Source organism: Megalobrama amblycephala, linkage group LG21, assembly GCF_018812025.1.
Source record: "Megalobrama amblycephala isolate DHTTF-2021 linkage group LG21, ASM1881202v1, whole genome shotgun sequence".
Lineage (NCBI taxonomy): Eukaryota > Metazoa > Chordata > Actinopteri > Cypriniformes > Xenocyprididae > Megalobrama > Megalobrama amblycephala.
In genome coordinates, this window is record NC_063064.1 from 482,066 (window position 1) to 502,526 (window position 20,461).

Sequence of the window (20,461 nt, forward strand, 5' to 3'; positions counted from 1 at the left end):
AGTGTGTCTGTGATTCAGCCGTTTGAACCGGTTCACTGAACCATCTGGACAAAGATTCTCTGAAATGAGTCAGTCTTCCCATGCCACTGCACAATCCATGCTGTTCTTCCATGCAGTGAAAGTCACGCTACTTTATTTTGCTTCTAATGAAATGAACAGTTATTTTTATGCTTTTATTATTGACAGCTTTAACTTGTCCATGCTTGTCCATATCACACTGATTTAAGCTTCGCGTCGAGTGCTCTTCTCCTCCACGTTGGGCAGTAGAGTCGTTTAACGGATCATCCCGCACATGTCGCTCGGCCGACTGCCGACAGAGCGGAAGTGTTCGGCCTCAGCCGCTCTGGATCTCAGCAGTCGCTGGATTGACCTTCACAGTCTCATGTTTAAATAATGGCTTCCAGACCAACATTGATTCACTATTTTTACCAGCTCCTGAACGTGCCGTTTCACCAGGCTGGGAGCTGGAAGAGCGCAGCATTATGGTGGTTAAATATTAAACGCTGTCATTAGGTGTAGGTGAACGCGTGTAGAGTTTCGGCTCACCGCTGTCTCCTGCCCACCTGAGTTCACTTCCACACGGATCGATGGCATGCAGCTTTTAAGGAAAGAGCTCTACTTGTGTTCCTGTGTTTTTGTGTGTCTCAGTAACAGCATGAACTTCATTAATACTCATCTCTATGAATGTAGTTTCATGTTGACTTTAAAACGTCATGCATGTGTTGGGCCCACGCGTGCTGTAAAGGGAAGCTTGCGATTGACTTGATCCCGCGGCTCCGCTTCGCTCAGCTCCGCACAGACTCGGGTCCCCGATCGGCACAAGATGTCAGCGCCATATTGGGACACTGGCGGCTCCACTTTTCCACGATGGAAACCATTTGTTTTACAGTCTATGGTTGGGTCCAGTGAAATCTGTGTTTTTTGCTGTTTTTGTTTTTTTCCTCCCAAATTGTACAATTTAAGAAAAGCTTATTAAAAGTTTAACCAAAATGATATTTTTAGAGCCCTATTTTTTCAAATTCTGTTTTATTTTTCCAAAATTCAGATTTTTCCATTGATTTTTCTGGATTAATTTTGATTTCATATTTTGTAGGTCTGCAACTAATGATTATTTTGATAATCAATTAATATTTCTTTAATTACTCTATTAGATAAAAAATCCAAAAGTATGAATTATTTAAAAAAGTATAAAAAATAAATTATCAAAAATTAAAAGTTTAACAAAAATATTATTTTTAAAGCCCCATGAAATCAGTTTACAAATTGTTTTATTTTTTTCCAGTTTTATCCAATTAAATTTTTCTGAATTCCATTTTAATGGTTAAATAAAATGTTAGTATCCAAAAGGCATTTCTAATTAATTAAAATCATTAAACTTTAAAAATAATTATTTTTATGGCCCTGTAAAATCTATTTTATTTTTTCCCAAATTCCTTTTTATTTTTCTCAAATTCCAAGTTTTCGTTTTTCGTTTTTCTGGATTTATTTTAAAGGGGACATATCATGAAAATCGGACTTTTTCCATGTTTAAGTGCTATAATCAGCCTCCGGTGCATCTACCAATCCGGAAAACATGAAAAAAGACAGTAACTGTTTTGGCAAGACTTTCTCTGCAAGCATGTGACCTGCTCAGATTTCGCTCCTCTAGTGATGTAGGAAGGGGATCTTATTATAATATTACCGCCCCTTAATCTGCATGTTTCCACCCACAGCGCCGCCATTTCGTTTTCGCAAGCGACAATGGTGTACCAGCTCTAACGTCATGGCAAAAGCATGTTAACTGTTCTGTCGTTGCTGCACAGACGAGCGCTGAACACTATTTAGAGTCTCGTTAGCTTAGATAGGCTGAAGTTGACCCTGGCGAGATCGATTGATTAAAGAGGAATGTTTCTGTCCGAGCGATGTTTTGGAAAAAATATTAGAGCACGCACAGCATTTGACAGCAATCATAAATCACTGATAGCAGTGCATATGACTCTGTTTGACAAACAGGTACGCTATGTATAGTGGGCGTCCTTACGGATTTAGCACAAAAGATGAACATGACGGCACATGCTAGTGGATGAGTTGAATCAACTCCACAGCAACTACATCAATTTATCCACTAACCATTCAGAAACGACTAAAAGTTGTAACTTCTTCCTGAGTCTCTCCATCAGTGTCGACTCCGGTTTGAACAATGTAAGGCTGAACACCGTTACTGACAATCCTCATTTTGGCTGCGTGAGATTCTCCAGCTTTGTTGTTGTTGAGCTGTTAAAGCTCCGCCCCCTTTCCAGAAGAGCAGCAGCTCATTTGCATTTAAAGGGACACACACAAAAACGGCGTGTATTTGCTCAGAGACTGATATTACATCCTGTGAAAGGGGCATTATAGGTCCCCTTTAAAGTTTTAATATTCTAATCAATTCGTAAATCTTTAACAATTCAATAATTTATTAAATGTTTTTTTATTTTTCATAAATTCTGTGTTGTCTGTTAGTGACGCGGGCCTGAATGTGATTTTCACCATACATGAATAGGTTTGTTTAATGTGACTCTTGAGCGCTTCATAAGTGATCGGCGGGCAGAAGATGTGTGTTACTGAGCACTTTTAGCTAATAGGTCCATTTAGAGGCGGCTGAGAGATTTCTGTGACGTTCTGTGAAGCTGTCAGACTGCATATGCTGGAAATGTCAAACTCAAATGCACAGTAATTCACAGAAGCACTTTCTCCAGGGCTTCTTAATGGCCTTGATAGACTCATTACATTTGTCAGATGTAATTAGAGGAACCTGAAAACTGAACATGTCTTCACAAGTTCAGCCCGTTTCCTGGAAATGTTAAATGGCGCTAATGTTCAGCCGTTGTCTGAGTCTTCAATGAAACGGTGAATTCATCAGATGACCCTGGGTTAGTCATGTGTATGTACATTGCGTTCTCAGCTCAGACTCTTCATTAATGATCATATTGGGTCTGGTCTGAAGCTGGTTTATGCAGCGCACGGCGATCGCGGTGGAAGAGAAGCGGCTCTGAACGCATCAAGATTTATGGCTGCAGTCCGTCATTCACTAATCATATGAAATGCCATTTGCTTTCTGATCGTTAAATTATTATTTGCATAGGTTGAACCCACATTTGTCTATGTTAAACCATCATTGGTGCATCCCATATCATAAAATGTTGAAGATGGTGCTCTGTTTCTGCTGGATATTGACGTTACAGTGGCTCCATAAGTATTTGTTCAATGTTGGACACTTTAAAATGTCTGAAATGCATTGCTTTAGAAATAAAACATCAAATAAAGTGGCATCTGCGCTCGAGCTTCCCTCAGAACTAACTTTTCTAAGCAAGTCTTGACATTATTTTCATAATCCAGCTGATTTTTCATGGCTATATGAAGTAATTTCTCAGAATCACTGAACTTCATCACAGTAACAGAGGAACATGAACACAAAATCAAGACTCTCTCTATTTCTTCCAATTTGAGTGCAATGTTTTGATTAAAAACTGCTATATTTCAAATAAATGCCTCGTTTTGATATTTTGAATGCAAATACATTTATTTTTATTTGTGGCTACTGTACATATTCCCAACTAATATTACCCACAAGCCCTAATGTTACTGAAGGAGTTTGTGATCGATTGGTTCTTTTTTAACAGGTTCAATGAGATAAAAACAACAACAAACGACCTGCACAGCATTTAAATGTATGAAGCTGGATGTTAAAGAGGTCATGAATTGAGAAAACAAATTTTCCTTGATCTTTTGACATATAAGAGATCACTATAAAAATATCCTGTAAGTTTTAGAAACTTCCTCGTTAGCTTTTATTGAAACCAAGCTGCCAAAATGACTCGATTCGGATTTTGTCTCAGTCAAAGACACGCCTCTGCAGAAGAAGATCGACGCCTACTTCTACATCATCACCTCTTTAGCCCCGCCTACCGATTCACGCATGTCATGTAGTAGTAAATACGAGACAGACGCAAACAGGAAAATGTGCAATAATGTTTCAACTGTGTAACGAGATAAGCACTTTTCTGTAGCGTCTTCATTTCAACACTAATATAATAACTCGCAAATACATAAGAAATAAATTAAAATAAAGGTGATTAATTACCGCGCTGTGACAGACTGAAGTACCTTGAAAATGATTTTAATATGTAAAATGTTACCCAATCACAGCAGTGGGCGTTTTGAATGTGGCATGCCTTCAAAGAGAGGCTCAAAAACAGGATAGAAAATGGCTTATTTCTTCAAAATTAGGATGTTTTCTGATGTAAAAATCTGTAATAACATTAGAAGTGGACCTCAAAGAACATTATAAACTTAAAAGCCCCTCAGTAAGAGCTCTACTCTGACTTCTCAGTGTTCAGTGTTGACTGTCTTCAGTTATAATGGTTATTGTGGACTAGTGAAGGGAGTCTGTGTTGATTGAGTGTCACTGAAGCTGTGCATGAACCGGCCCTGAAGGGATGAATGCATAACCACTGGGTAAAGAAACGCCATCAATCACATCCTCGTTCTCTGCAGCAGGGCCTGAGGTTTGCCACTAGATTGCGGATACTGTTTTACTCATTCGTGCTAGTTCTGTGCTTACAATGCAGGAAATTCCCACAAACATTTATTCACAATCCTCCTTTTCCTGAACACGGAAGTTCCTAGTGATTTATTCTGTGTGGACACGCACTGACAGAAGACATTACCTCTTATTTGGCAGATAACACCTTGAGTGTGTAAAATATTAATACAGTGAAGCAAACGATGCAAAGTTATGAAAAAGTGAAAATCTGTTGGCTGAGCTTTGCTGAACAACACTTTATTTGATTTTCTTTAAATATAATAAATTTAATTCAACGTTTGAAATCAGACTTCCGTGCAGTGTGTGTAGGCTATGAAAATTATAGTGCATTCGAGTCATGTCAGAAAGATGGTATTTATGAGCTGAACACATGAAAGCCTCCACAGTGTCGTAATTATGAACTTTCTTTAAGCTGATGTACGAGGTGAGAAATCATGTCTGATGATGCAGCGTCTGTATCGCAGAACCTGGTTTTGCTGAGTTCAACATGTTTCTGGGTCAACATCTTTGTTGATCCTGGAGCAACATTCAAATCAACCAATCAGATTTGAGGGACAAGTTTACAGATTATGTCAAGTTTAGGCTTAAAATCGTGAATTGGTGCTTCTACATCAGTGTTATTCATCTATCATTTCCCTCTGATTTTTGGGATAACTTATGGGTAGGGTTAGGTTTAGGGGTAGGAATAGGGTTAAGACTAAATTTTCAAACTGGAATGTTGTTCCAGGATCAACAAAATATGTTGACCCAGGAACGCATCTAACTCAGTAATATCAGGACGTGCGTCTGTATCGACAGTAAATTTGCTGAAATGAATGAAATCATATATTTTTTTATGTACAATACAACTAGCTAACTTTCATGTACAAAATACACTATTTTACAGTTATGATAAAATATCTAATGATTTACTACAGCATCATTATCATTTAAATAAATACATTAAAAAGCAAAAACACACCTGATGTATGATTTTATTATTCATAGTTTTGTAGAAATAGAGCTAAAAACTTTTTGCAGAATTTTCTGTAGAAACGCTACATTGTCATCTCGCTCCAATCAAAGTGACCTGAACACACCTGACCTCGTAATAACAACTTCCCAACTCGTAAATACGACCTTCCCAGGAGGACTTGAACACACATTTACCCAGAAGCACCATCTGGTGCATGCTTTCAGATTTCTGTAAGTCTTCTTAACCTCAAAATTGATCATTTTCATAAAGGAGCGTAATTCACCGATTGTAATTTTTTTTAATATGTCTATAATATGACTTCCACCTCACCTATCAAATGAGAAAATCCCCTCATAGGAGTCACTAACACAATCTCATCGCAATTCGTAATTATTTTTATTTTGCTGAATTGGTGGCTAATTCGTATAATTCATTAGGGAATTCCCTCCATTTTCACAAACTAATTTCAGGCCCTGCTTCATGTTTTGCTTCACAAGCTTCACGTGATGTCAGTGGCCGTTTCAGTTCTCTCAGCCCTTAATCCAGACGCAGGATCTCAGGATCGAGTCGGTTTGAGGCCACCTTATATCTTCTGGATTCAGGCAGATTTACTGAATAGAAAGTGTTTGAATGTCCAGCAGTGGCTGGTCTGATGTGGCAGTTGTCATGTGTGTTTGGTCAGACATCTGTGTGTGACGCTGGCGGTGAATGAGATTGTCCTGTACAGACAGGGACGCTGCTGAAGCATGCTGGGATCAGATTCTCACACACAGCGAGCGTGTAATCTCTCTGCTCCACATCTGTGCGTCTCACCCCCTCCGCCGCGCTCACGTGCGCAGACATACGAGCACAATACACACGCTATCCTCTGAAATGCATCACTTAAAGACTGCAAGTTTACAATGTAAATAGTCTGTTTTTGCAAAAGAAAAACATTAATGATCCATGAAAACAGCTGTTTTCCGCTCAATTTCTTCAAAACATTACCCCTTTGATTTTGACATGAAATGTGCCTGAACTCGTTCTTTTGTGAGATTCACTCTCAAATAGTGAAAATATCGACTGAATGCTGTAAGATGTATTCTGACTGTAACACAGTCACTCAGATACGCCTACAGAATGTGTGCTGAAAGCAGTTTGTACAGCACAATTGAGATTTTTCTCCAGCGATGCTGAGCTCTATATTGTGAGGATGCAGCGTGACTGGCGTACACAGCATCACCTCAATCTGCTCTTAAATCCTTCGGATGAGGCGTTAAACCGAGGTCCTGATCTCTGTGGTCATAAAAATCACATGGCACTTCTCGTAAAGAGTAGGGGCCTAAAATTAACACTCGGCGAGCATCAACGCAATCGTTGGCAAGTGTATGAAACGGTGTCACTCCTCAGTTGGCCGGTAATATTTTTATGAATTCTAACAAATCTGAACAAATTGAACAACGCTTGGGACTGTTGACAGGCCAGCGCTGCGTGATCACGAAAGTTTAAGCCTTGACAATTTAAATGTTCAAGCGCAAGAAGACGTGAAAGGGCGCTCATTCCATTACTCTTTCAGTGAGGAAAGTTCAGTGTGCGCTCGCCCTGAAAGCCTCGTCTCAGACAGCACGCGAATACTAAAGCAAGCTCTTTCATAGTCGTCTTGAACTTGAATTCACACAAAATTATGTCAAAAAATAGCAGTAAACATAGTTGGTTATTTAGGGATGGGCAACTTTGATACTGACAAGGGCCAAACCAGGGGGCCAGATTACTAATCCACACTCACACCTTTCATACAGTCTTACTCAATTTACTTTTTATTAAGGGATCCGAGCCGGCCGGTACGGATATGGTTTCGTTTTCCACTGTGGGGCTGATAATGGAGCTCTTTGTAATGTAATACAAATGAGTCAGTCGTTGTCTTGGTAACGCAAGAGTTCACACACGATATGCGATGTAAATAGCGCCCGCTTTATGGAGGATGATCAGTTATTTCTTTTAACTGTATGATTAATTTGTGTTCTCGTTTCTCAAATATCATGTTTTTGCTCATTTTAGTAAACTTTCACATTAGCATGCACATCGTATGCTGTAATTAATACAGGGATCATCTGGAAATAGCGACATTTCCTGGTTTGATTTAGTATTAACATCATAATCTGAACACAATCTTTCCATTACTTACTTTTCAAATCTTTTAAAATTGATCATCCGAGTGGTCCAGTGGTCCGTATTTAAAGACAGTTGCACATCCCTGTCTTAAAGGATTAGTTCACTTTCAAATTAAAATTTCCTGATAATTTACTCACCTCCATGTCGTCCAAGATGTTCATGTCTTTCTTTCTTCAGTGGAAAAGAAATGAAGGTTTTTGAGGAAAACATTCCAGGATTTTTCTCCATATAGTGGACTTCACTGGGGTTCAACGGGCTGAAGGTCCAAATGTCAGTTTCAGTGCAGCTTCAAAGAGCTCTACATGATCCCAGACGAGGAATAAGAGTCTTATCTGGAGAAACCATCGGACATTTTCTTTAAAAAAAAAGAAATTAATAAATTATATATGTTTTAACCATAAATGATCTCAGTTTACAACATCTTGGGATCGTTGTAAACTGTAATTTTGACCCTCAACTGTTTGGGCTCCAGTGAAGTCCACTATATGGAGAAAAATCCTGGACTGTTTTCATCAAAAACCTTCATTTCTTTTCCACTGAAGAAAGAAAGACATGAACATCTTGGATGACATGGAGGCGAGTATATTATCAGGAAATTTTAATTAGAAAGTGAACTAATCCTTTAAGTGGACGTAAACAGTTGAGAAAGTACACACGTGTACAGTATCTGTATATTGGATCTGTGCGTTCACTCTTAAAGTGACAGCAGCCTAATAGTCTAATAAAGAGCAAAGAAAAAAATCACTCACTGCTCTTGACTGAAAAACTTTTGTAACTTTAATAAGGATTAATTAATAAGGATTTTTCATTCATACAGTGAAGACTATGCAGTGTTATTTTACATTTGCTTACTTTCTTGAATTTCTGTACCTGAAAACTACTGTCATTTATTTGTGATTTTGCTTGTAATTTGATTATTTGTTCATATTTTATTATTGACTGTTTACTTGTCTTAAATAATGTTTTAAATGTATATTAGTTAGGATAGTAGTTTTAGCTGTGGTATCAAAATTGGAATAGAGAATTGTGAATTTTCAAAATGTTGGTGTCATAACTGCCTTATTTTTTTTACAAGGCCAGTAAAAAATAAGTCACTGGCCATTGGCAGGTGTGCAAAAAGTTTTAGGCCCTGGGTGAAACCCCGGTGTCCTGGCCAAATTCCCTCCATGGCCTTTATCAGTCATGGGCTCTTAATGATCCCATCCACTGAACTGTCTCTATCACTCTCGCTCCTCTCCACCTGTAGCTGGTGTGGTATTGGTCAACCGGGGTAACCGCTGTATTTCTGCTTTTCCAAAAGTGCCATCAGAAAGTGAATTTGCATTTTCATTCTGCCTGTCTGACTTCAGACCAATTATATATAACATACATAATCATTTATTATGCTGAATGGGTGGTTTATCATCTTAGAATTTGTTTTGTCAAACTTGTATTATTTGAACTGTAAAGTTATTTAAATCATCTTTTTTACAGTTTAGGATGTTATTGTTATAGACGTTGGTGTGGTTTCAAAAGTAAGTTGAAGTACCATTGATGAGTGAATTTGCCCCAGTTACATTAGCAGAATTCATGAAACAAGTCACATGTGTGCTGATCTCCACAGAACTAGAGCAGCTGGCATTCACGCAGTAGTACATATTCCTCGCCCTCCGTGTTTGTTTATCTGTCTTTTGGTAATAAATGCGTTGTTTGACCTTGCTTCAAATGCTTTCCGCAGATTTTGCCCCAAAATCAGCACAGAAAATGTAAAAACTCCGGCCTAGCCATCATTATTGTTGAGCTCTTGTGGTATGATGTGATGTGATGTATGCAATGCAGGGAAATTCAGAGTTCAACTCTGAGAAATCAATATTTCCCTCTGTCAGGTTACTAGGAAAAACTAAAATACCATAATTCCTTGTGGCAGTTGCTTGGCCGTACTTCACAGAATTGCGTTTGACAGGTTGGAGGCTCTTATGCGAGGATACTCTCTTTCTCTCGCTCTCTAATGGCTGATCTTTCAGCTTCCATGAAGAACACTTCTAAGAAACAAAGAGCGAGCGATAAAGAGCAGCAGCGTGTGAGACCTGTGCTGCTCTCTCTCTGCTGCTTTTGTCTTTTCTTTCCATCTCTCTCCCTCCCACCTCATGATCCTGAGCTTGAAGCTCATCGTACATGAAGATAAATAGAGATACTCTCAGAGGGAAAGAATCTTCAGCCATTTTTCCTTTATGAATTTACAAAGTCCTAACTGGCCCAAATGTCCTCATTTATGAGCAGCACAAAGTCTTTGAAAATTAGAGCATTTGTCAATGTGAAAACTGTTTTCTTTTAGAGCTCACATTAATCTCATCAAACCAGACTAACTTCAGATTCAAATGATACGCTAGTTCTGCCTCGCTGCCTACACAGGATCCTAACTGAAGACATAACTGACGCTTTACCATGCAAATAATGCTCCGCACACGGTTTATTGATTTTAATAAAGGTGAAACGACACAAAATTGTGTAAAGTCAGCAAAACAAAGTGTAGTTCAGTTGCTTTCTGGAGCCTTTTCTCAAGTAATTAAAAATAAATTTTGGACCCTGAACCAAAAGTTCATATAAATTAAAACTTCATATAAATTACTAAAATTAGAACTGACATTGATATATTAACTATTTTAAAAAGCCTAATAGATGAAGCATATAGGGCTGTCAAAGTTAATGTGTAATTAATTATGTTAAACAGCATTCATTTCTTAAAAACATTCATTCAATTAATTATTTTTGTGTGTACTGAAATCCCCAGTGGAGCGCCGAGTGTCAGTAAATGATGAGAACAACTCTCTTAACGTGTGATTAATTTATAAATCAAACTCTTTGCCATTCTTTGGCCTTTGCATTGTGTGTGTGTGTGTGTGTGTGTGTGTGTGTGTGTGTGTGTGTGTGTGTGTGTGTGTGTGTGTGTGTGTGTGAACTTGTATTTATTACTTTGTGGGGTCCTTTACTTACACTGTTTTCAACTAAAAACGGAAAACTTTTTATGCGTTTTGGCCGTACATTTACACGACAACAGCGTTTTGGTGGCCTGAAAACTTAAAAAACACTGAAAATGTTTAAACATTCTTATATATTCTTATATTCATTATTCAATATTCTTGTGTGTGTGTGTGTGTGTGTGTGTGTGTGTGCACTGCTGCATGGGGCGGCTCTTGATGAATGACTGTATGGAGGAAGCTGCTATTGATGGATCCGTCAGACCAGTGCAATTCAGAGTTTCACTGGGGCCTCAGGAAATTTTCCACTGTTGGTTTTTCCAGTCCAGGTGATTCATGGTGAGGGTGTTAAAGGGTGCGTGAGTGTGTCTCACTGTGTATGTGTGTGTGTGTGTTTGAGCAGCTGTTTTACTGCTGAGCTGTGAATAAGTCCACCTCTCAACAAGAGTTAATCCTGCTTTTTGGAAGCCTGTTGGCTCAGCATAAGCTCTCTTCAGCTTTCATGTTTTTGTGTTTGTTTCGTCGGGCTCTTCCTTAACATTCAGCTGCAGTTCCACCGCCAAGATCTGCCTCTCTGCACGGCTCAAGCCTTTCCACAACTATACATAATGTAGTTCAATTAAAGACTGTCATGTTCGCAATATGTTTGTTTAGTACAATTAATGATAACAAAAAGACAAGCTCATGTATTTATGGCCTACATCCACATACATTCTCTAATCAGGTGTTTTCATAAATGCATGAGTTCGAGGACAGGTGGGCAGAACCACATGAAATTTGATACGTCATGTAAAAAATGTGACACTTATGGTGTAAGACTCTGAAAATACAGTGCTAATTAATCAAAGCAACAATAGAAATGTGGGTAACACTTTACAGTATGTTTAGCAGTTAATGCATGAACTAACAATGAGCAATATATATTTTTACAGCATCTTGTTAATGTTAGATAATACAAATCGATTTGTTCAGGCATAGCAAATGCACACCTGCAGAGGTGCAAGTTGAAGGAAAAAACTGCAGTCTAATTGAAGGGAATCAACTGCACATTCACTGAAGCATATAGGCTTGTTTATTCACCAACGTTTCGGCTAGTAGCCTTTCTCAAGGTATGATACAAGAAACGTTGGTGAATAAACAAGCCTATATGCTTCAGTGAATGTGCAGTTGATTCCCTTCAATTAGACTCTTTTACTGCCACAATAATGTTGCATAATCAGCATTCATGTAACTAATTCAACTGAAATTTTCTTTGCAATGATTTGAAAGTTGTACATTCTCACCACACGCTATTATGAATGACCTGGTTTTGTCACACTGATGAATAATAGACATGTAATTGATGCATAAGAACAGAAAGCATCTAATAGCTCAGAGCGTGTGTTTCCAAGTATAATGCTGCTTGACCAAACATTTTCCATTGTTCCAGCCATGAGGATCTAGTATTTGAACTGTTTTTTACTCTGATCCAGACCAGCCCAGCCTGATTAAATATAGGCCGGCAGTGTGCCGGAGCAGCCGCACATGGTTTATATAAGGCTAAACTTCACTGTGAGTAAATATTTGAACTGGCCGGGCAGTGCCACTTACCCGGCACTGCAGAAACACAACTTGTGTCGCACCGTCGGTGGAGAACCAAGACCAAAATCCAAGCTGAATTTATTCAGTGCTGCTAACGGATGACTAAATGCACCTTTTTCCGTTCCGTGTGAACGAATCAAGGGAGAGATTAAGACGATCCCACGCTTGCCATTGTCATAAATATCCTTGAGAAGCGCAGGGCTGAGTCACTGGAGACGAGCTGGCGCTGATTAAAGAGTTCCCTCTCATGTGCTGGCCAGGATGAGCGCTTCTCCACGTCCACCGCGTCTGACAGGTGGAGCTGAGGGAATGTGACAGCTGCCTCTGAACTCCGCAGTATCAAGGAATCCAACAACTGCTGTCATTCACTGCACCTCAAATATTCACCGCCTTGTGCTTATCCGGCCACAATAGATGATTAATGGACCACAGGCCGTGATGACGCGTTTTCACAGTTATTAACATTGTACATCTAGCAGGGTTTTTTTGTGCTTTCTTTAAAAAAATGTAATGTACAGTTATAACATTACACGTCGTGTTATATTACCTTGGCATTTAATTAAAAAAAACTGGTTAACACTGCCGTGTGAGTGTGTCTAATACAACGGCTGAGGAAGTGTTTGCAAATCTTTATCAATCTCCATATTTGTTCCCTCTTAGCAAATGGGGACGTAAAAATTACATTGTTGTATTTTCCGTTCACCGCTATAGAAGTTTACACAACTATGAAGACTTCCACTTCTGAGAACCCCAGAAATGTAAAAAGGGTCTATTCGTGGCCTTGGAAAATAGACACGCATATCTTGTTTAGAATACTACAGTGACTGGATTTGTGAAGATAATGTTCAGGTGTCGTGGCTGATGCTCTGTGGCTGATAAGGTGGTTGCTGAGGGTTTATAAGTGCTTTTTTGCATGTTGCCTGGTGGTCTGAAAATGTTGTAAACAGAGCAAAAAGTCTTTGCATTGACTTGTACCTTTACAGTGGACTCAAACCTATTTTTATTTGTGAATCCACATCACATTCACACTGGTGTATTTATGAAGCCAAACCATTTGAAAATAATAATACTTAGTTTTATAATCAAATTTCAATGATTATGTCTTAATTTCTTACTTACAAGAGTGAAACCCTCAAGGTCCGTTCACACCAAGGATGACAACGATAAAGATATAGTTCTAAAAATCGTTCTAAATGTAAAAGAATAGCAGAGTCCACCATACAACTATAATAACAACCACACAGAGGAACAATATTGCTGGAATCACTTTCAGAATGATCTTTTCCAGCTGATGAATGATAAAACATTGACAGCCAATCAGAATCCCTCCTGTTTTAAAGAGCTTGAGCATTTAAAGAGACAGACGACAAATCTGTAGCATGCTTATAATAAACAGAACAAAATCGTGCCCTGGTGTGGACACTAATATAGTTATCATTCTTGGTGTCAACTGCACACAACTGACAGGACCTAAAACTTGTGCAAATGATGAACTTTCACTCTATAGGCCAGAACACAGCAAGCCGACGCCGACGAACTAGTGGCGACGAAAGCAGACTGCAGGGTTGGCTCACGTCGGCAGCGTCTGTGTCCAAAGTTGCCCTGACACACCAAACTGGCGCTAAACAGCCGACGGCCAAGTAGCACATCAGTTCTGCGCCTGCGTGAGATGAAATGCCTTTCCAAACCAGCAGGTGGCAGTATCTGAACAGCCAATCAGAATGATCAGATGTCCAGACGGACCGACGAGCTCCGACGCCGATTCAACATTTCGAATCGGCAGAAAAAAGCCGACGAGGACCAACTTCAGCCGACGGTGCGGAACACACTGAGAAAACTTAGTCGGCCGACAAAGGAAAAACTGCCCTACGGCTGACCGTCGGCTTGGTGTGTTCCTGCCTTATAATGGTTAAACTTTGCAATTAATCTGAGAATCGTGTGCGTTTCATAATGTGGTGCCTGGTTTGTATGGATTAACGATCCCTATACCAGACATTGCACTGCCTGCGATGTGACTATCGTGGTTGCGCACATCGCAATATCTACGCTAAAACGATACATCGCGCAGCCCTAGTGTGAACAGGCCTTTTATTTGGGCAGAATACGGTAGTTTCTGTGAAAACAGGTTAACAAATCTAGTGAAATGCTGAAATCATCTGTTCTCAAAAATGGCAGAGATTACGCAAATGTGAAAATAATTTGTAACTGGTGCCCATTGCATTCCCATGTTAAACTCACAGCACATCACTGCAGATCACTGCAATATCACAAAACACAATGTCAGAGACATTTATATTATAGTAGTCAACATCTGAAGTGGATCAAAACCTTTCATAAAAGTTGTCCTAAAACCTTCTTCTTAGGACAACTTTTTGATCCACTTCAAATGTTGCCTACTATAGTATGAGAAGTGTAACATATTCTTGGTTCATTATGAAACTGTGGCTGGCAGGACAAGTTATTTAAATGGGATGACTTGAGGGATGTTAGTTTAACCTGTATAAGCTCTGTTTTGATTTAGATTTCATTGTGTTTAGGTTCTGTTTTCCCTGTGCCTGTAATTTGACCCACTTTCCCAGTGTGTCTGATTAATAATTCCTTTCACCTGTTCTGTTCATTATCTCATTAGTTCTTGTTATTTAAGCCCTGTCTTTCTTGAGTTCATGGTTCATTGTCATCTTAGTTATGTGGTTGTGTTCCCCGTGATTCTCCTGTATTTGTTAGATTTTAGATTAAAGACTATTATGATTGTATCTTTGTTTTCATGCACTTGTTAATAGCAGCCACCCGTGACCGAACACCAAACCAAAACAGTTTTTTTGTTGTTAGGGTTTGCTGCATTTTTGTTTCCCTTTTTTTTTTTTTTTTTTTTTTTTCTCCACCATGTCATCATGGACATTCCTGCCATTAGCCTGCTATGCCTGGAGCGGTCCTCAAGACAACGGTAACAGCGACAACAATTCGTTGTTCACCATCTGTCCCCACTCCAGACCCAGAGCCCAGTCAGCCTTCACCCCGCCAGACGGAGCTACAGCCTGATTCCACTGCAGACACGGAGCCTGAGCCTGCTGGAGATAACGTGCCAGTGAGCCCAACTGAGCCGTACCCTGCCCCGAAACCTGAGCCCAGCGACACGTTTGACCAGGTGCGCGAGTCGGCAACAGCACCCATCCCCTAAGGAGTACTAGTGGAACTAGAGGACTGTGATTGAAGCCCTGGTCACTTTCCTGCTGCTGTGAATGAGCTAAACCTGGACTCTGGGAATATGCCTGAATCTCCCTTCCCCATTGGTTCCACCCAGCCTTGGTTAACTTTGTCCCCACTGGTCCTGCCCAGCTAGAACTTCCTGTGTCCCTGCTGGTTCCACCCAGATTAGAACTCCTTTCAGAGTTCCCACCCAGCCTCCATCTCCCACCTCCTCTATGCAAGCCTTCCTGTTTACCAGCCCACATTCACAGTTGGTCCCCTGCAGTACAGTGGATTTGCCTCGGGTCTTCCAGTTCCCAGCTCCGCCTCGGTGTGAGGATTCCCCATCTCCGCCTCCAGCCACAGAGCCCCAGACTCCATCCCGGTCCTCCGCCCCATCGGCTTTAACTTGGCTCAATGCTCTCTCAGCTCCACTATGGCCCATCATCCCATCGGTTTCACCGGGCTCCCTCATTCCCCGTCTACGCCTTGGTCAGGCATTACCCTGGTTCCACCATAGGATTCCTGGCTTCCAGCTGCACCTCAGCTCTCCATCTCTACTGCTCCACCGGACTCCACCTTCTCTCTGGTTCCAACATTGTTCTCTGTCCACCGCGGTCTTCCAGGTCCCCGCCTCCGCCTCGCTCCCACGAGCCATCAGCTCCACCTTGGCCCTCCGGACCTGCGGTGTCAACCTGGCTCCGTGTCTCGTCAGCTCTGTGTGGTCTCCATCACAACCAGCTATGTCGCAGGAGATCACATCCCTGGTCCCTCCTTCCAGGTGTCCACCATGGCTCCTCCCTCCTACGACTCCCCTTTGGATCATCGTGTTGGCTGTGGCCTGGGTCCTTGCCTGGCTACTCCTGCTCCTGGCAACTCCTGACTTCCACTCCCCCATGGACTGGGTTGCCTGTTTTCTGTTTGTTTGAAGACGCGCCTTCCGGAAGGGGGGGCTACTGTAACGCGTATGCTCTGTTTTGATTTAGTTTTCATTGTGTTTAGGTTCTGTTTTCCCTGTGCCTGTCATTTGACCCACTTTTCCAGTATGTCTGACTAATGATTCTGTTCACCTGTTCTGCTCATTATCTCATTAGTTCTCCTTGTTATTTAAGCCCTGTCTTCCCTGAGTTCATGGTCCGGTGTTGTCTAAGTTATGTGGCTGTGTTCCCCGTGATTCTCATGTATTTGTTGGATTTTGGATTAAAGACTGTTTTGATTATATCTTCGTCTTCGTGCATTTGTTAATAGCAGCCACCCGTGACAGATAGTCTCTCTGTTTAGTGTACTTGAACATTTTGTAGTCACAGTCATGGCAGCATCTGTGATAAGTAGAGGCCCTCTAACTACAGTAAGTGTGCTGTGGTTTAGAGGACTCAATATTTACCATACTCAGACCTGCTGGTGTTCAGCGGGGTGGCTTTGTTCCACCATCTCATCAGCCTGTGTTGAACAGACACCCCTATTTGTCTTGAAATCACCAGGGTCACACAGGCAAATATTTACCTAGCTTGGACCAGGAAGAGGCACTCGAATGGCACCTGTCTGCCAGATGTGTCCAAGAGGCGCTTTATGGCGGGAGCGCCGACTTTATTCTCTGAACGAGCTGACTGCCTGTTTATTTTTCCCTATTGACTCTCTCAGAAGAACTTAGACATGATGCCGTACCCTTTGACCAAATGTGTCTTTAGAAAACCCATCTCTGATGTTTTTGAGATGATACTAATTGAAACATTACACTTTCAAGAACAGTTTCCATATGGTCCACGCTGGAAGTGTTGTTCTCACAACACACTCTGCTCTGAACAGAGTCTCCCTGAAGCTTCTGATCTCTGAACTTTGTGCTTTGCCAGTTGATTGTTGGTCTGAGAACTTACTTTATTTACTCTTGATCTTCCTTGTTCAGTCCTCATCAGTCTAAGCCATATTCATTCATGAAGTCATGTCACACAATCTGATCTCCTGCGCTCCGCTCAACAATAATCACATTGAACAATCACTACATGCAGTTATATGCTTGGAAACACACAGACATCTGTCTTTGGTTTCAGTTTCATTGTGGCAGTGCAAATGTTTCATTACTCTTATGGACCTCCTACTCATCAGACGTACTGAGGCTGATGTTCAAAGACAAACTCTGGGAAAGAAACGGGAGTGTAATGTACATTTGACACAAACTGCTCGAGGTGGTAAAAGTGCTTATTAGTGTCTTTAATCATTGTTGTCTTGGGTTTAATATCAGTCTTTATTGGTGTAATATGTTTTATTGACAGAGTTGTAATGTAGATGGCTTTTCCGTGTCTCTTGTCTTCCAGTGGCGATCAGTACGATATGCTGTTAGTCTCATTTGTTTCCATAATACTGTATCCAGGCAACATGAGTGAATTACACAGCTGGACTTTGCATTCAGCACTTTAATTAAACTATTACATGATTTCACAAACTATCATCAGAAACACATGTGACCGCTTCAGAGTTTTTAATAAGGACTTTAAGCAACAGCTGCTGATGGAACAGCGACTGGAAGTAAACCGTTAATTGCCATAAAAGCCAAAAAATCACTAAGCAACAATAAAGAGGACGGCATAACGGATCATTTAATCATTTGACAAAGTACAAAAAAGGTCATTTAAAAAAAAGAAAGCAAGAGAAGGGTTGCTTTTGGTATTAAATTATATACAGATATGACAAAATGCCACAGAATGGCAGGTATCGTCACATTAAATGATCAAGTAAATCTTTGATGGGACAAAGATTAATTTTGGCAGCCACCAAAATATTTCCAAAATGCAGGAAGAACCCTGTAGATTTGGTTTCAACTTTGAGGGGGTTGAACGTTGGTATGGTTGTATTGTATTGGGGGGGGGTTGTAACTGATGGATTTGAATATTGGGGGGGTTACATCCCCCCCACCCCCCCACAAACTACGCCCCTACATTTTCTGCTTTGATTTGTTACACTTGGATGTGTGTCGCAAAACAGAAGAAAAGATTTGTCACTACTTCTGTTACATTTTAACTTTAAAAGGATTTTGACAAAACATCTGGCTGACATGGAGTGACGGATCATGTGATGCAAATTCAGACGGATGTCAGTAATAGTTTCCCAACACTCCTGCAGGTGTCAGAAGCCGCTGGTGTGTCCAATGGCCGTACCTTACACAAGAGTGACAGCACAGCCCTCGTCACACCGGCCGTGACTTCATCTGGAGCCCGTGTGGACTCACCGTCTGACTCCCCAGCGCAGCAGACGGCCGTGGACAGTGTTCCCGCGGCGCTGACCAGCACCCTGCAGCACATCGTCGCACAGCTGGATGTACTCACACAGGTAACACCCAAATACTCACTTCATAATCTGAGTGATGGCCCTATCAGACTGAATCTGTTTTCTCAGTCGCACTCAAAAATACCTTGCGCACTTTAGTGTTCATTTTGTTCAAAGTTTCTTTGACAACCATTTTTCCATGACTAAGACTAGACAAAACCAAAGACATTAAACATGATACATGTGACTATATCAACGTGCAATACTGTTGATGAAAGAAGATGAGATTAAAATGTAGTTAAAAAATAAAAATTTTACTAAAATCTTCCTTTATTTTTCTTGAAAAAAAGGAGACAAAATATGACAGACTGCTGAACAAACCTCTATGAGCTTTCATGCCTACGGTTGCAAGATGACACGAGTTTAAATCCCCCAATCAGAGCTTTTCTGTTAAAAGGATGCATTTTCTTCCCAGTGTTTTTTAATTATTCTGAAACTAACAGCCATGCGCACACATCTGAACACATGCAAGCTGGAGATCTCCATTGAGATATTCTGCTCAAATGAAAGTGTCATTCAGTCAGTCTGTGTTCGTGTGCGACTAAATGTGTCACCAAACCTTCAGTGATGAACTGTAATAAATCCAAACATGATATCGAGGTAATAAACACACTTACGCAACCTCTGTGTGACGATACAAAGCCTTCTTTGCTGTTGTTTTAATAGAAAAGCATTAATGTAATGTAGAATTATTGGAATTACTATTAGGAATTTCACAGTTTTAGTTTTTGAGGGAAGCTTTTGAATTTTACCAGTTTTCATAATGTTGAGAGTGTTTATATTAATTTATATGATAAATATCTTATCAGGAAACTAGATTAAGTCAAATGAACCATGTGTATGAGTTCAAAAATAAATTTCTCAAATGACAACATTTTAAGTGATTTATAATTTTGAGCAAATTAATCATGATAATGATTTGAACCTTTATGCAGCATGACGAAAATTTTTTATTTGACTGAAACTGGACTAAAATTCCCTGACAATTAGTCAACCAAAAAGCAGGATAGGTTGACTAAATATGATTAAAACTAAAAAGTACATTTGACACAAGACTAAATAAAAAAGAAATGGCACACATGCGCTGTGCTTTGATGCGTATGTTTGTTTCACACTTACAAACGTTCTTATGTTTTCGGATCAAATCAATCTCAGTCATTAAGAACATGCGGCACATGAAGAGTAATTGGCTCTGATGATTTCTAATTATACATGAATGAAGGAGCTTTTAAAGGGTTAGTTCACCCAAAAATGAAAATTCTGTCATTAATTACTCTCCCTCATGTCGTTCCACACCCGTAAGACCTTCGTTCATCTTCAGAACACAAATTTTTTTAATAAAAAAATCAGATGGCTCAGTGAGGCCTGCATCAACACAGCAATATCACTCCCTTTTTCAATGCACAGAAAGCTACTAAAAACATATTTAAAACAGTCATGTGACTACAGTGGTTCAAAAGTAATATTATAAATAGATGAGAATACTTTTTGTGCGGCAGAAAAACAAAATAACCACTTTATTCAACATTATCTAGTGATGGCGATTTCAAAACACTGCTTCATGAAGCTTCAAAGCTTTATGAATCTTTTGTTTTGATTCAGTAGTTCAGAGCGCCAAAGTCACGTGATTTCAGTAAACGAGGCTTCATTATGTCATAAGTGTTTCAAAACGTTTCGAAACTTCAATGGTTGACGTGACTTTGGCAGTTTGATAGGCGCTCTGAACCACTGAATCGAAACAAAAGA

The 20,461-nt window shown here is 40.1% G+C and overlaps 1 protein-coding gene across 1 annotated transcript in view; it reads left to right on the forward strand.

The window, feature by feature from the left end:
- The window catches only part of poc1a (POC1 centriolar protein A), a 56,961-nt gene that overhangs the window by 24,589 nt on the left and 11,911 nt on the right, over positions 1-20,461 (forward strand). The window contains exon 10 of the mRNA XM_048172984.1: positions 18,512-18,718. Coding sequence (XP_048028941.1) covers positions 18,512-18,718 — 207 coding nt within the window. The remainder of the gene's footprint in view (positions 1-18,511; positions 18,719-20,461) is intronic.